The sequence below is a fragment of the Phyllobates terribilis genome, unplaced genomic scaffold (assembly GCF_046119375.1).
Source record: "Phyllobates terribilis strain yellow unplaced genomic scaffold, ASM4611937v1 Scaffold_470__1_contigs__length_1423970, whole genome shotgun sequence".
In the NCBI taxonomy this organism is placed as follows: domain Eukaryota; kingdom Metazoa; phylum Chordata; class Amphibia; order Anura; family Dendrobatidae; genus Phyllobates; species Phyllobates terribilis.
Window position 1 is genome coordinate 1039278 of NW_027363230.1, and position 16595 is coordinate 1055872.

The window sequence follows — 16595 nt, forward strand, 5'->3', positions numbered from 1 at the left end:
AGATAGAAGTTTGCCAAAGTCAAAATTTTGGAGTAGATGGAGATCTTAACAAACACATACCTCCTCTTCGTGTCAGACAGTGTTTCTACAATAGTATGCAGCAGTGATCTGTGGCGGCCGATACTCAGCACCTTAGACTTCAAAACAGCATTTTTCTGGGACGCCAAGATGAATAATATCTATTAGTAATCTGAGGTACAATATATGATCGCCTCTAAAGTGTGACTCCTGAAGAAAGAGAAAATGTACGTGCTGTTTATGCCTATGATATAACACGAGCTCCTTTCTCTGGAACATTAAGTCCTCTGACATTCAATGAACAAGTTTTGAGTTGTGCCATATTATATGAAAAAAAGGGGGAATGGAAGAGAGAAAGATTAAAAGAGGAAGTATAGACGGTAGATAGTAACGTCTACCTCTCAGTGTCTAAGAAGTATAGATTATGAATATATCAAAACAGTAGGAAATTGCGAAACAAGCAGATCCCAATGCAAGTCCCTAACTGGGGGTTGTCTTTACAGGCGTAAGTCAAACTTTCAGTTCTAGGATTCCTATTAGGTGGAACCATGGAATATAAAGCAAGTAAAGTAATAAAGCCTTATATTACAGTAGTATCATGTGGACTCAACTTATATCCTGGTCTAAGATCTTATATGAACTTAGACATTCTATATAGTGGAAGAGTGGCACCTAATGCTCTATTTAGATATATCTAATTATATGCTTAAAGAAATAAGTAAGCATCTGCAAACTGTCTCTCATCAGGGAAGACAAGATTCATTTCAGGAGCTCATATGATTGCCAGGTTCCTTTCCCATCTGGCTGCATCACCATCAAGTTCCTGATCCATTGAACACCTTCTGTGACGTGCTGGAACTCTCTGTGGCAATGGTGGAGCAGGTGGCCAGTCAGATATATGGAATGTCCAGGGCATCACAAATAGGTCTCATGTTGCTTGGATCTTTGAAAATATACAGCTGGAATGGGTACCCCCAGGAGTACATCAGGCCATTTTCCCGGATGGCATCAAGTAGTGGTTTCAATACCCTTCTTTTAGCAAGTGTCATTCAGGATAGATGTGTGAGCAATTATATGCGTTTTCCATTGAAATCACCAGGATCCAACTCCTCTGCTTTCCTCACAATGGCCTCTTTTACATTGAAAAAATGTATGCGAGAGATAGTGTTCCTTGGACGCTCAGGATCTGGGCCATGATTGCCTATTGTACGGTGCGCCTTATAAATCTCCACCTCCTTATCAATAGGATCACCAAGAATATTAGTGAATAATGATCGCAGTGTTGGCATAATCACTTGTGCATTGATGCGCTCAGGTATACCCCTTATCCAGATATTATTGTGATTTTCTTGATCATCAACCATATTAAACAGATGGTTTATTTACTGCCTGTGAAGATCTAGTGTTAGTTTCTGAGCATTATGATGGCCTCTAACTTGGACATTATCCTCTAATCTCTGTACCTTGTCAGTAAGCTGTGACAGGATAGAAGTGAGGGGACGTATTTCAGTATTGTATGTGGTCTCCAGCCTCTGACTATATTACTCCATATCTTCTTTAGTAGGGCTAGACGCAATCTAATATACAAATAAGTTATGTTGTTCCCCATATCAGAATAACCTGTGGCTGGGGGGTAAATGTCCCTGTGAAGCAAGCACTGCTCAGTATGTGGGCTTTGGTGAGAGTACAGGGAGATTTGTGGAGCTGTTTTCTCGTGAGGCCGACATTAAGAGAGAAGTTGGTGCAGGACTGACAGTCTGGAGCTGTCTGGCATCATGAGGGTTAAGACTGCTTCTTTTTCCACGCTGAGGTGAGGCAGTAATGGCTCAGGAGCAGGAAGATAAGACCTTCCATAAGAAACGCTGCATACCAGACATGCTGACAGAGGTGGAGGACCTCAGATTAACCTCCGATCTCTTCTTTCTTTCCCATATCGAACGTCATGTTTGAGGCTGTAAATTGCTTATAATTGCCCCAGGAACATGGTCTGAAGACAGTGCTCTCAGTGTGTGCGTTCTCTTGATGCTGTGTCCAGGCCATGTCCTTCCTGTTGATGTACAATACGTCTAAAGGTGGCGATGATTGGGAGCAGGATTGTGTGATGTAACAATCTTGTGTGATGTAACATCCTTACGGAAACGCGAGTTGTGACACCAATGGAACTGCGCCAGAACAGGAAGTGCGTATGAGGGTTTTTATTTTAAAAAGGCTAAACATGAGGAATGAGAAGGAGTTGGTCTAGTAGTGGACAACCCCTTTATGAAGATATAATTTTCGGTTAAAAATGAAAAAGGCTTCTCCCCTGTGTGACGTCTCTGAAGTTTGTTAAGAGTTGATCTCCGTGTAAAACATTTCCCGCATTAAGAACATGAAAATGGCTTCTCGTCTGTGTGAGTTCTCTGGTGACTAAGAAGTGATGATTTCTTCACAAAACATTTCCCACATTCTGAACAGGAAAAAGGTTTCTCCCCTGTGTGAGTTCTCTGGTGCTTAACCAAATCTGATTTCCAGCTAAAACATTTCCCACATTCTGAACAGGACAAAGGCTTCTCCCTTGTGTGATTTTTCTTGTGCGTAACCAAAACTGATTTCCAGCTAAAACATTTCCCACATTCTGAACAGGAAAAAAGCTTCTCCCCTGTGTGCTTTCTCTTGTGCGTAACCAAAACTGATTTCCAGCTAAAACATTTCCCACATTCTGAACAGGAAAAAGGCTTCTCCCCTGTGTGAATTCTCTGGTGCTTAACCAAAACTGATTTCCAGCTAAAACATTTCCCACATTCTGAACATGAAAAAGGCGTCTCCCCTGTGTGAGTTCTCTTATGCTCAACCAAATTTGATTTCTGGCTAAAACATTTTCCACAATCTGAACAGGAAAAAGGCTTCTCCCCTGTGTGAGTTCTCTTATGTTTAACCAAATCTGATTTCCGGCTAAAACATTTTCCACATTCTGAACAGGAAAAAGGCTTCTCCCCTGTGTGAATTCTCTGATGGCTGATAAAACTTGATTTCAATGTAAAACATTTTCCACATTCTGAACAGGAAAAAGGCTTCTCCCCTGTGTGAATTCTCTGATGTCTGATAAAACTTGATTTCAATCTAAAACATTTTCCACATTCTGAACAGGAAAAAGGCTTCTCCCCTGTGTGAATTCTCTGATGGCTGATAAAACTTGATTTCAATCTAAAACATTTTCCACATTCTGAACAGGAAAAAGGCTTCTCCCCTGTGTGAGTTCTCTGATGTCTGCTAAAACTTGATTTCAATCTGAAACATTTTCCACATTCTGAACAGGAAAAAGGCTTCTCCCCTGTGTGAATTCTCTGATGGCTGATAAAACTTGATATCAATCTAAAACATTTTCCACATTCTGAACAGGAAAAAGGCTTCTCCCCTGTGTGAGTTCTCTGATGTCTGCTAAAACTTGATTTCAATCTGAAACATTTTCCACATTCTGAACAGGAAAAAGGCTTCTCCCCTGTGTGAATTCTCTGATGGCTGATAAAACTTGATTTCAATCTAAAACATTTTCCACATTCTGAACAGGAAAAAGGCTTCTCCCCTGTGTGAGTTCTTTTATGCTCAACCAAATATGATTTCCGGCTAAAACATTTCCCACATTCTGAACATGAAAAAGGCTTCTCCCCTGTGTGAGTTCTCTTATGCTCAACCAAATCTGATTTCCGGCTAAAACATTTTCCACATTCTGAACAGGAAAAAGGCTTCTCCCCTGTGTGAGTTCTCTTATGCTCAACCAAATCTGATTTCCGGCTAAAACACTTCCCACATTCTGAACATGAATAAGGCTTCTCCCCTGTGTGAGTTCTCTGATATTTGATTAAACCTGATTTCTCTGTAAAACATTTTCCATTTTCTGAAAAAGAAAATGGCTTCTCCTCTATGTGACTTCTCTGGTGAATAACAAGATCTGATTTCTGGTTAAAAAATTTCCCACACTTGAAACAAAAAAATCTATTCTCTGCTGTGTGAATGCTTTGATGTTTAAGAAAAGACTTTTCGAGGGAAAAACTATTTCCATATTCTGAACATGAAAATGGCTTCTTTGCTTTCGGTGCAATTTGTTTTTTAATGCTTATTTTGTGACTTTGATTTTCCTTAGTATTCGGTAATGAATCAGAAGACAGGACCTGTTTCAAATGATCAGATGACAGATCTTTGCTGTGAAGGGATGATGGTATATCTGGAGTAATGGCATTCACTTCAATTGTATCCTGTGGGATCTCAAGATCATCTGATTTAAAAATTGAAGATGTCAGCTGTCCCCCTGATCTCCTGGTACAGTCATCTGCCAAGAATAAAACCAATTATTATTTATGAATAACATATCCTTAAAATTTATATTGTTGAATATTTCTACTTAAACTCTCTGTAAAAATGTACTTTATGTAAAAGTATCATTATTTACCAAGAAAACATCACAGAAAAAATCAGCCTTACCAACACCAAATCAGATAACAAATGCATTAGCATTTTAGTGTTGGTTGGGTGTACTGGGGTGTCTGTCCATGTGGGGTGCACTTATATAGTGCTGGGCAACCTTCCTGATGTAATAGTATGGGCATCATTAGGCTAAGCCAGACACTGTGCATCACACCTACCTGTGTGACTGGCGTCCTATGCAAGCTTCATCTGTGTGCATCTTTAATACTAGGCAACCACCCCCTCCATGAATTGGTACGATTGTGAGTGGTTGCTCCATCAGTATTTTGCACCTGCGCTGCCCCCACCTTTATCATGGGGGTCTGCGGCATCCTGCTAGTGCATTTCTTATATGATTTGTGTTGGTAAGGCTGTATCTTTTTCTGTGATTTTTTTTATTTTGCCCTATGTTAGCCATCATTATTCACCAAGACAATAACAGTTCACAGTCTAATAGAAAACCTCATAGGATGAACCAGTAGAGCGTGGTGTTCAACTGTTTGTTAATTCTGCCTCACTAATATGCAATAAAAAGCCACCAAGCAATGTTATGTAGGCAAAAATAATATCAATAAAAACTTCTACTCATCTCACAAAAAACAAGTCCCCACTCAGGTCCATCATCTGTCAGTGGAAAACCAGAGGTTTCCACATTATTAGTGGCTCAAAGGCTCTTGAAAAACAACATGGCTTCCATAAACCAATCCAGCAATATCCGCTCTCCCAAAGTCAGATCTCCCCCTCGCTTCTGAGCCTTGCAGTGTGCCCAAACCACATTTAGCATCCGTGTATTTGACATTACTATAGTGAGAAGAACCCACTTAATTTACGGTGTGTGTCTCCTGGAGCACAATCTGGACACTATGTGTTGGGTAATGAAATTATATATTTGTAATTTTCACTCTCCATCATCCACTGCGTGCTAATTTCCGGAAAGTGCCTGTGGAGTCAAAATAGTCACTACTCCTATAGATTATTTCACTGAGAGTTATAATTTCCAATATGAAGTCACTTTATGGGGATTTCTACTGCTCAGGTTTTCTGCAATTTGGTCACATTAGGGCTTCTGTAAATGGTGTGTCCCATCTCCTCTGGGATCTGCTCCTGCGACGTCTGCTTCTCTCACCAGGCGCCGCCTTATTCATCCTGCAGGCGGCGCTGGTGATGGAGGAGATGTCAGAACCAGAAGCTCTCAGCAGCGCAGGCTCTGTCCACCCACTAAGATTAGGGTGCCTGGGACCTGTAGTACCATCCAGTCTGGCAGTATGGGTGTGTGTGCTGTCCAACTGGAGTAATCTGCTCCCTGCTTCAGCCAACTGGAGAGCACCGCACCCTACTAAAGCTGGAAGCATATTGCCGGAAGCTGCCAGATACAGCCTTGTTCTCCTCTGGTTCAGACCTCTGTGCTCAGCTCCCGGCTTGTGTATTTGTTTCCTGTTGTGACTCCGACCCGTTTACTGACTACTTTTGTGTGGTTTCGTATTTTCTCTGACCTCCATGTTCTGACCCGGCTATCTGACTATTCTTCTTGCCATCTCACACCACAGAACATTAGGTAACACTGTGGCCCAAGCTTAGGGGGTCTGTGTCTAAGTCCAAATCCATGTAGAGTGGTTAAAGGATGATGAGCAAGGCAAACCCTGGGATCTGGAAAATGGAGTATATAGCGCCAAGCCTGTTTGTGATAGCCATCTTTTGAGCTGCCAGGTGACCATGAACAGTGTCCCCAAAACATTGTGTCTGCAAACTATCCCAGCAAAATCTGCTTTCAAATAGCTAAATGCCGCTCCTTCCCTTCTTAACCTGCCATGTGCCCAGACAGTAGTGTACAACCGTATATAGGGGATTGTCAGATTCAAGAGAAGTTGGAATATTATTTGTAAGGTCCATTTGTTTCCTATTATCCTTTGTGAAGAATTCCAAAGTTATCACCATATAAAGTGACAAATGTCAGATTTGAAAAATGGGCCCAGATAGGAACACAAAACTGGCTGCAGGAAGGGGTTAAATCACACTATTTTGGGCACTAACTACTATAGTCAAAACTGTGAGTATAGACCATAACATCTACTGAAATGATCAAACTCAACAGTCTCCATCAGTAAGTAGTGAGTAACTAGTGGTGAAACCTGGGAATCTAAACTATCATAAGGGACAATATTTTCTATCGGATGAGTTTCAAGAAGAAATATTAGACATTCAAAGAGAACTTTTTAAAATAGTGCAGAGTTGAGGTGTCTTAAATTTAGCTTAGAGATCTATCATGGCGCAGGTGTAATGGTTTTTTTTTAGTTTATCACAATCTGGTTTGAAGTTAGTCGGTTTTAAAAGAAACTGAAAAGTCAGGATAAAGGGAGACTCTGTTGTTATTGTACAGAAATTCACACTTGGCCCTCACTGCACATTTAATGTTGTAGATCATAAAAGTGACGTTCGGCCAGAAAGACTGGACCTGGTCTTGTAGGGACCATATGAGCACATTCAGCAGCACAGAAGGGAGAGAAGGTAGATTCATCCAATAAGATATCAGGGATCTAGGAAGGAACACCATCATTACCCTCCGCTTTCTCTTACAGGCCCATCATTATATTTTTCTTCAAGTGATTTTCTGGCTTTGTAGTTTACAGATCTGGGCAGGTAACGTCTCCTAATCACAGTGAGTAGGTGGATCCTCCAGGTTGTAAGTTCTATGGAAAAGGGTTTCAATGCCCAAAATCATTTGAACAGTTTTGGGTGGAGGAGAATGCTGTGGTCTAGAGGAAAAATGGTGATCATATGATTGTGATACGGCCGGACTACACCACCGATAAAGCAGCCACAGCCGGTGACTGAGATAAAACTGTGACTTCTCTGCATTTAGTGGTTACTACTCACCTGGGTAGTCATATGTAGGAATCTCCTCTTTACACCGCTCATCACTCCTCACATATGACTCTATAGTATTAATATGGGGCAGATCTTCACCCTGAAACAAATATTATAAAAGTCACAGACTGATGAGAAGTCCCATCTATGATCAGCTCTAATCCTGACATCTCCACTGTTCTCTTTACACAAGTATAAACCACGTAATACTGGTGGATAAAACAAAACTGAACACAAGACCTTCACAGCCGTCTACACATCATAGGGGAGATCTCATGACACCTTCTCTCCATCTACCTGATGATCCTGAGGAACATTGGGATCTTCTTGTTTACAGTCCTGAGGAAGAAGAGGATGGGGACATCTGTCTGGTGTTGTCCTCTTACTGGATAGATCTGGAGGAAACACATACAGGACTGAATTCATTCTTTACATACAGATAATTATAGGCTGTGTATATTCAGTCCTGTCTATTACCTGGTGATGTGAGGGACTGGGGAACCTCCATCATGACGTCCTTGTACAGATCTTTGTGTCCTTCTAAATACTCCCACTCCTCCATGGAGAAATAGACAGTGACATCCTGACATCTTATAGGAACCTGACACATACAATGATACCGTCATCCCCCGATCCTTTCATAGCGTTACTGTATAATGTCCCAGCATTCCCACCTCTCCAGTCAGCAGCTCAATCATTTTGTAGGTGAGTTCTACGATCTTCTGGTCATTGATGTCCTCAAGTATGAAGGGGTGAGATGGATGCCCTGTGATTGGGCTCAGGGGTCTTTCCCATCCCTCAGACACAGGGTCCTCACAGCGCTCACTAGAGGTCTTCACTAATATGTAATCCTGGTTATGGAAAGACATATAAATCAATCTCACTCCAGACATTTCCAGAGTCCTCACCTCTCCAGTTCTGTCCATGTGTTATTCCCATAGATAAGAATGATGTAATGTGACGTCATCAGAATCTCTCACCTCTACAGTAAGCCGAAAGAGGATCTCTAGGGTGAGGTGGAATATCCTCTCCGCCATCTTGTCTCTGTCCATATCCATCTTTGATGGGTACATAAGGAAAATTCTCTTAAATAGAAGATCTTCACTGAGAGGATCCGATATTGTAGAGACCTAAATGAGAAGATGATGAGCCGATGTAACATCATAAAAATCTTGTGTGATAATACAATTACTGGAGATAACAAGGGAAACATATGAGGAGATTTATTATTTTACAGTATTTAGTTTTCTTCTTTACATCTACTAATAAAACCTATATATTTTAGGCCACAGACAACAAGCAGTTTCTTCCTTGGAGTCTGTAGCTGAATACATTTCTCAAAGACTCATCTTCCATAAAGCTAATTCTCGTCTCATTTACCGACACTGCAATCGGCATTAGCAATACTGCCGGAGATATTCATTACACGTAACATGAGAAATAACTACTTCATGAGGAGGACGACATCTTCATCTTCTACTACGGCTCTAGAAACATATTTAGCCAGATTTCTTCACTGATTACATCTCCATCGGCCGTCTACAGTCATGGCCAAAAGTATTGAGAATGAGACAAATAGTAATTTTTCCAAAGTTTACTGCTTCATTTTTTGTAATGGCAATTTGCATATACTCCTGAATGTCAAAGAGTGATCAGCTTAACAGCAATTACTGTACTTGCAAAGTCAATATTTGCCCAGAAAATGAACTTTAACCCCCAAAACACATTTCAACATCATTGCAGTCCTGCCTTAAAAGGAGCAGCTAACATCGTTTTAGTGATTGATCCATTAACACAGGTGTGGGTGTTGATGAGGACAGGGCTGGCGATCAATCAGTCATGATTAAGTAAGAATGACATCACTGGACACTTTAAAAGGAGGCTGGTTCTTGGTATCATTGTTTCTCTTCAGTTAACCATGGTTATCTCTAAAGAAACACGTGCAGCCATCATTGCACTGCACAAAAATGGCCTAACAGGGAAGAGTATCGCAGCTACAAAGATTGCACCTCAGTCAACAATCGCATCATCAAGAACTTCAAGGAGAGAGCTTCCATTGTTGTCAAAAAGGCTCCAAGGCGCCCAAGAAAGACCAGCAAGCGCCAGGACCGTATCTTAAAACTGTTTCAGCTGTGGGATCGGACTACCAGCAGTGCCGAGCTTGCTCAGGAATGGCAGCAGGCTGGTGTGAGTGCTTCTGCACGCACTGTGAGGCGAAGACTCTTTGAGCAAGGGCTGGTTTCAAGGAGGGCAGCAAAGAAGCCACTTCTCTCCAGAAAAAACATCAGGGACCGACTGATATTCTGCAAAAGGTACAGGGAGTGGACTGCTGAGGACTGGGGCAAAGTCATTTTCTCTGATGAATCCCCTTTTCGATTGTTTGGGACATCTGGAAAACAGCTTATTCGGAGAAGAAGAGGTGAGCGCTACCACCAGTCTTGTCTCATGCCAACTGTAAAGCATCCTGAAACCATTCATGTGTGGGGTTGCTTCTCAGCCAAGGGAATCGGCTCACTCACAGTCTTGCCTAAAAACACAGCCATGAATAAAGAATGGTACCAGAATGTCCTCCAAGAGCAACTTCTCCCAACCGTCCAAGAGCAGTTTGGCGCCCAACAATGCCTTTTCCAGCATGATGGAGCACCTTGCCATAAAGCAAAGGTGATAACTAAATGGCTCATGGAACAAAACATAGAGATTTTGGGTCCATGGCCTGGAAACTCCCCAGATCTTAATCCCATTGAGAACTTGTGGTCAATCATCAAGAGACGGGTGGACAAACAAAAACCAACAATTCTGGCAAAATGCAAGCATTGATTATGCAAGAATGGACTGCTATCAGTCAGGATTTGGTCCAAAAGTTGATTGAGAGCATGCCAGGGAGAATTACAGAGGTCTTGAAGAAGAAGGGGCAACCCTCAAATATTGACTTGTTGCATTAACTCATTCTAACTGTCAATATAACCTATTGGTACTCATAATATGATTGCAATTATATTTCTGTATGTGATATAAACATCAGACAAACACTAATAAAAACCAGAGGCCAGAAGATCATGTGAAAATATAATTTTGGTGTCATTCTCAATACTTTTGGCCATGACTGTATATGAATGTTTCCCATCTTCCCCGGACTGTAATCTTCCATCACGTTAGGTTTCATGTCTGAACAGAAAAAAGGCTTCTCCACTGTGTGAGTTCAGGTTTGGCTAAGCACCAGAGATTTCCGGCTAAAACATTTCCCACATTCTGAACAGGAAAAAGGCTTCTCCCCTGTGTGAGTTCTCTGATATTTGGTTAAACTTGATTTCTCAGTAAAACATTTTCCACTTTCTGAACAGGAAAATGGCTTCTTCTGTGTGTGACTTCTCTGGTGATTAACAAAATTTGATTTCTGGTTAAAAAAAATTCCCACACTTGAAATAAAAAAAATCTATTCTCTGCTGTGTGAATGTTTTGATGTTTAAGAAAAGACTTTTCGAGGGAAAAACTATTTCCATATTCTGAACATGAAAATGATTTCTTTGCTTTAGGAGCAATTTGTTTTTTAATGCTTATTTTGTGACTTTGATTTTCCTTAGTAGTCGGTAATGAATCAGAAGACAGGACCTGTTTCAAATGATCAGATGACAGATCTTTGCTGTGAAGGGATGATGGTATATCTGGAGTAATGGCATTCACTTCAATTGTATCTTGTGTGATCTCAAAATCATCTGATTTAAAAATTGAAGATGTCAGCTGTTCCTCTGATCTCCTGGTACAGTCATCTGCCAAGAATAAAACCAATTATTATTTATGAATAACATATCCTTAAAATTTATAATGTTGAATATTTCTACTTAAACTCTCCGTAAAAATGTACTTTACGTAAAAGTATCATTATCTACCAAGAAAACATCACAGAAAAAATCAGCCTTACCAACACCAAATCAGATAACAAATGCATTAGCATTTTAGTGTTGGTTGGGTGTACTGGGGTGTCTGTCCATGTGTAGTGCACTTATATAGTGCTGGGCAGCCTTCCTGATGTAATAGTATGGACATCATCAGTATCCTAAGTCAGACACTGTGCATCAAACCTACCTGTGTGACTGGCGTCCTATTCAAGCTTCATCTGTGTGCATCTTTAATACTAGGCAACCATCCTCTCCATGAATTGGTATGATTGTGAGTGGTTGCTCCATCAGTATTTTGCACCTGCGCTGCCCCCACCTTTATCATGGGGGTCTGCGGCATCCTGCTAGTGCATTTCTTATATGATTTGTGTTGGTAAGGCTGTATCTTTTTCTGTGATTTTTTTTAAATTTTGCCTTATGTTAGCCATCATTATTCACCAAGACAATAACAGTTCACAGCCTAATAGAAAACCTCATAGGATGAACCAGTGGATCGTAGTGTTCAACTGTTTGTTCATTCTGCCTCCAAATATGGAATAAAAAGCCACCAAGCAATGTTATGTAGGCAAAAATAATATCAATAAAAACTTCTACTTATCTCACAAAAACCAAGTCCCCACTCAGGTCCATCATCTGTCAGTGGAAAAACAGAAGTTTCCACATCATTAGTGGTTCAAAGGCTTTTGAAAAGCAACATGGCTTCCATAAACCAATCCAGCAATATCCACTCTCCCAAAGTCAGATCTCCCCCTCGCTTCTGAGCCTTGCAGTGTGCCCAAACCACATTTAGCATCCATGTATTTGGCATTACTATAGTGAGAAGAACCCACTTAATTTACGGTGTGTGTCTCCTGGAGCACAATCTGGGCACTATGTGTTGGGTAATGAAATTATATATTTGTAATTTTCACTCTCCAACATCCACTGTGTGCTAATTTCCAGAAAGTGACTGTGGAGTCAAAATAGTCACTACTGCTATAGAATAATTCACTGAGGGTTATAATTTCCAAAATGGAGTCACTTTATGGGGATTTCTACTGCTCTGGTTTTCTGCAATTTGGTCACATTAGGGCTTCTGTAAATGGTGTGTCCCATCTCCTCTGGGATCTGCTCCTGCGACGTCTGCTTCTCTCACCTCCTTATTCATCCTGCAGGCGGCATTGGTGATGGAGGAGACAATAGAACCAGAAGCTCTGGGCAGCGCAGGCTCTGTCCAGCCACTAAGATTAGGATTGCTGGGACCTGTAGTACCATCCAGTCTGGCAGTGTGGGTGTGTGTGCTGTCCAGCTGGAGTAATCTGCTCCCTGCTTCAGCCAACTGGAAAGCACCGCACCCTGCTAAAGCTGGAAGCATATTGCCGGAAGCTGCCAGATACAGCCTTGTTCTCCTCTGGTTCAGTCCTATGTGCTCAGCTAACGGCTTTTCTCTGACCTCCATGTTCTGACCCGGCTATCTGACTATTCTTCTTGCCATCTCACACCACAGAACATTAGGTAACACTGTGGCCCAAGCTTAGGGGGTCTCTGTCTAAGTCCAAATACATGAAGAGGGGTTAAAGGATGATGAGCAAGGCAAACCCTGTGATCTGGAAAATGGAGTAGATAGCGCCAAGCCTGTTTGTGGTAGCCATCTTTTGAGCTGCCAGGTGACAACGAACAGTGTCCCCAATACATTGTGTCTTCACACTATCCCAGCAAAATCTGCATTCAAATAGCTAAATGCCGCTCCTTCCCTTTTTAACCTGCCATGTGCCCAGACAGTAGTGTACAACCATATATAGGGGATTGTCGGATTCAAGAGAAGTTAGAATATTATTTGTAAGGTCCATTTGTTTCCTATAATCCTTTGTGAAGAATTCAAAAGTTATCTATAATATAATCGGCTAAGAGTCCCTCTGTCCGAAGCCTCGATAGACTGCGCATGTGTGACGCGCAGTCTGGCTCCAGACAGAAGCAGGCATCCAGCCGTTACAGGTAAGAGGAGGTGTATGGCGCCGGAGATCGCGGTATGTGTAGACACTGAACGCATACCGCGATCTCCAGCGCCATACTTGCATACTTACCTGACCAGGAGGAGCGTTGCCGTGGCGCCTCTAATCTGGCCGGAGACAGGGGGCGGAGTGAGGCGTCGGATCGGCGCGTGCACATAGCGCTATCCTTCGCCATTTTACTGAAGACACATTTACAGTGTGTCTTCAGCAAAATGACGCCACTCTCCTCCCCCGGCCTACGGCAGAACAGGACGCTGCAGCGCTGGAGTACAGAGAAGAAAGGTGAGTATAACTGTTTATTTTTTTTGTTTGTGTGTACAGTGTGGAAGGGATGAGGGGGCCACACATATCAGGATTGTGGGGTGAGGGGACCATGCATATACCAGGATTGTGGGGTGAGGGGACCATGCATATACCAGGATTGTGGGGTGAGGGGACCATGCATATACCAGGATTGTGGAGTGAGGGGTACCACGTATACCAGGATTGGGGGTGAGGGGAGCCACGCATACTGGGATTGGGGGTGAGGGGAGCCACGCATACTGGGAATGGGGGTGAGGGGAGCCACGCATACCGGGAATTGGGGGTGAGGGGAGCCAAGCATACCGGGACTGGGGGTGAGGGGAGCCACGCATACCAGGACTGGGGGTGAGGGGAGCCACGCATACCGCGATTGGGGATGAGGGGGGCCACGCATAACGCGATTGGGGATGAGGGGAGCCATGCATACCGCGATTGGGGATGAGGGGAGCCACGCATACCGCGATTGGGGATGAGGGGAGCCATGCATACCGCGATTGGGGATGAGGGGAGCCACGCATACCGCGATTGGGGATGAGGGGAGCCACGCATACCGCGATTGGGGATGAGGGGGGCCACGCATACCACGATTGGGGATGAGGGGAGCCACGCATACCGCGATTGGGGATGAGGGGAGCCAAGCATACCGCGATTGGGGATGAGGGGAGCCAAGCATACCACGATTGGGGATGGGGAGCCACGCATACCGCGATTGGGGATGAGGGATGGGGTACCACGCATACCTGGATTGGGGATGAGGGTGCCATGCATACCAGGATAAGATGGTGGGGACAGGATGGGGGCAGCACAAATACCAGGAGGGGGGCAGCACATACCACACATACCAGCATGGGAGACCATATACCAATAAAAATGCTCACCACCCGGGCGTAGAACGAGTTCAGTAGCTAGTCACCATATAAAGTGGCACACGTCAGATTTGAAAAATGGGCCCAGATAGGAACACAAAACTGGCTGCAGGAAGGGGTGAAATCAGACTATTTTGGGCACTAACTACTATAGTCAAAACTGTGAGTATAGACCATAACACATCTACTGAAATGATCAAACTCAACAGTCTCCATCAGTAAGTAGTGAGTAACTAGTGGTGAAACCTCTCTGGGGTAATTAGAGTATGGGGCTCGGTGGCTCTTGGCAATCTAAACTATCGTAAGGGACAATATTTTCTGTCAGATGAGTTTCAAGAAATATTGACATTTAAAGAGAACTTTTTATAATAGTGAAGAGATGAGGAGTCTTAAATTTAGCTTAAAGATACACCGGGTCACATGTGTAATGTTTTTTTTTGTGTAGTTTATCACAATTTGGTTTGAAATTAGTCGGTTTTAAAAGAAATTGAAAAGTCAGGATAAAGGGAAACTCTGTTGTTATTGTACAGAAATTCACACTTGGCCTCACTGCACATTTAATGTGGTCAATCATAAAAGTGAAGTTTGGCCAGAAAGACTGGACCTGGTCTTGTAGGGACCATATGAGCACATTCAGCAAAACAGAAGGGAGAAAGGTAGATTCATCCAATAAGATATCAGGGTTCTAGGAAGCCAACAGCATCATTACCCTCCACTTTCTCTTACAGGCCCATCATAATATTTTTTAAGTGATTTTCTGGCTTTGTGGTTTACAGATCTGGGCAGGTAACGTCTCCTAATCACAGTGAGTAGGTGGATCCTCCAGGTTGTAAGTTCTATGGAAAAGGGTTTCAATGCCCAAAATCATTTGAACAGTTTTGGGTGGAAGAGAATGTTGTGGTCTAGAGGCAAAATGGTGATCATATGATTGTGATACGGCCGGACTACACCACCGATAAAGCAGCCACAGCCGGTGACTGAGAAGAATCTGTAACTTCTCTGCATTTAGTGGTCACTACTCACCTGGGTAGTCACATGTAGGAATCTCCTCTTTACACCACTCATCACCCCTCACATATGCCTCTATAGTATTAATATGGGTGAGATCTTCACCCTGAAACAAATATTGTAAAAGTCACAGACAGATGGAGAAGTCACATCTATGATCAGCTCTAATCCTGTCATCTCCACCGTTCTCATTACACAAATAGAAAACACATAATACTGGTGGATAAAACAAGACTGAACACAAGACCTTCACAGCCGTCTACACATCATAGGGGAGATCTCATGATACCTTCTCTCCATCTACCTGATGATCCTGAGGAACATTGGGATCTTCTTGTTTACAGTCCTGTGGAAGAAAAGAATGGGGACATCTGTCTGGTGTTGTCCTCTTACTGGATAGCTCTGGAAAAAACACATACAGGGACGGAATTTATTCTTTACATACAGATAATTATAGGCCGTGTGTATTTAGTCCTGTCTATTACCTGATGATGTGAGGAGCTGAGGAACCTCCATCATGACGTCTTTGTACAAATCTTTGTGTCCTTCTAAATACTCCCACTCCTCCATGGAGAAATAGACAGTGACATCCTGACATCTTATAGGAACCTGACACATACAATGATACAGTCATCCCCCCGATCCTTTCATAGCATTACTGTATAAAGTCCCAGCATTCGAAGCAGTGTCACCTCTCCAGTCAGCAGCTCAATCATCTCGTAGGTGAGTTCTACGATCTTCTGGTCATTGATATCCTCATGTATCAGGGGGTGAGGTGGAGCCTCTGTGATTGGGCTCAGGGGTCTTTCCCATCCCTCAGACACAGGGTCCTGACAGCGCTCACTAGAGGTCTTCACTAATATGTAATCCTGGTTATGGAAAGACATATAAATAAATCTCACTTCAGACATTTCCAGAGTCCTCACCTCTCCAGTTCTGTCCATCTGTTATTCCCATAGATAAAATTGATGTAATGTGGAGTCATCAGAATCTCTCACCTCTCCAGTAAGACGGAAGAGGATCTCTAGGGTGAGGTGTAATATCCTCTCTGCCATCTTGTCTCTATCCATATCCATCTTTGATGGGTCCATAAGGAAAATTCTCTTAAATAGAAGATCTTCACTGAGAGGATCTGATATTGTGTAATAATACAATTACTGGAGATAATAAGGGGAAACATATGAGGAGATTTATTATTTTACAGTATT

General features: G+C 42.6%; 1 protein-coding gene across 1 annotated transcript in view; it reads right to left on the minus strand.

Moving 5' to 3' along the window:
• Window positions 1-241: 241 nt before the first annotated feature.
• The window catches only part of LOC141229264 (uncharacterized), a 72970-nt gene continuing 56616 nt past the window's right edge, over window positions 242-16595 (minus strand). Inside the window, exons 5-16 of the mRNA XM_073667450.1 lie at window positions 16386-16541; window positions 16080-16256; window positions 15873-15996; window positions 15692-15789; window positions 15403-15493; window positions 10933-11090; window positions 8304-8453; window positions 7998-8174; window positions 7801-7924; window positions 7621-7718; window positions 7333-7423; window positions 242-4324 (exon numbers count right to left, since the gene is read on the minus strand). Of these exons, the coding sequence (XP_073523551.1) occupies window positions 2379-4324; window positions 7333-7423; window positions 7621-7718; window positions 7801-7924; window positions 7998-8174; window positions 8304-8453; window positions 10933-11090; window positions 15403-15493; window positions 15692-15789; window positions 15873-15996; window positions 16080-16256; window positions 16386-16541 (3390 nt within the window). The 3' untranslated portion in view covers window positions 242-2378. The remainder of the gene's footprint in view (window positions 4325-7332; window positions 7424-7620; window positions 7719-7800; window positions 7925-7997; window positions 8175-8303; window positions 8454-10932; window positions 11091-15402; window positions 15494-15691; window positions 15790-15872; window positions 15997-16079; window positions 16257-16385; window positions 16542-16595) is intronic.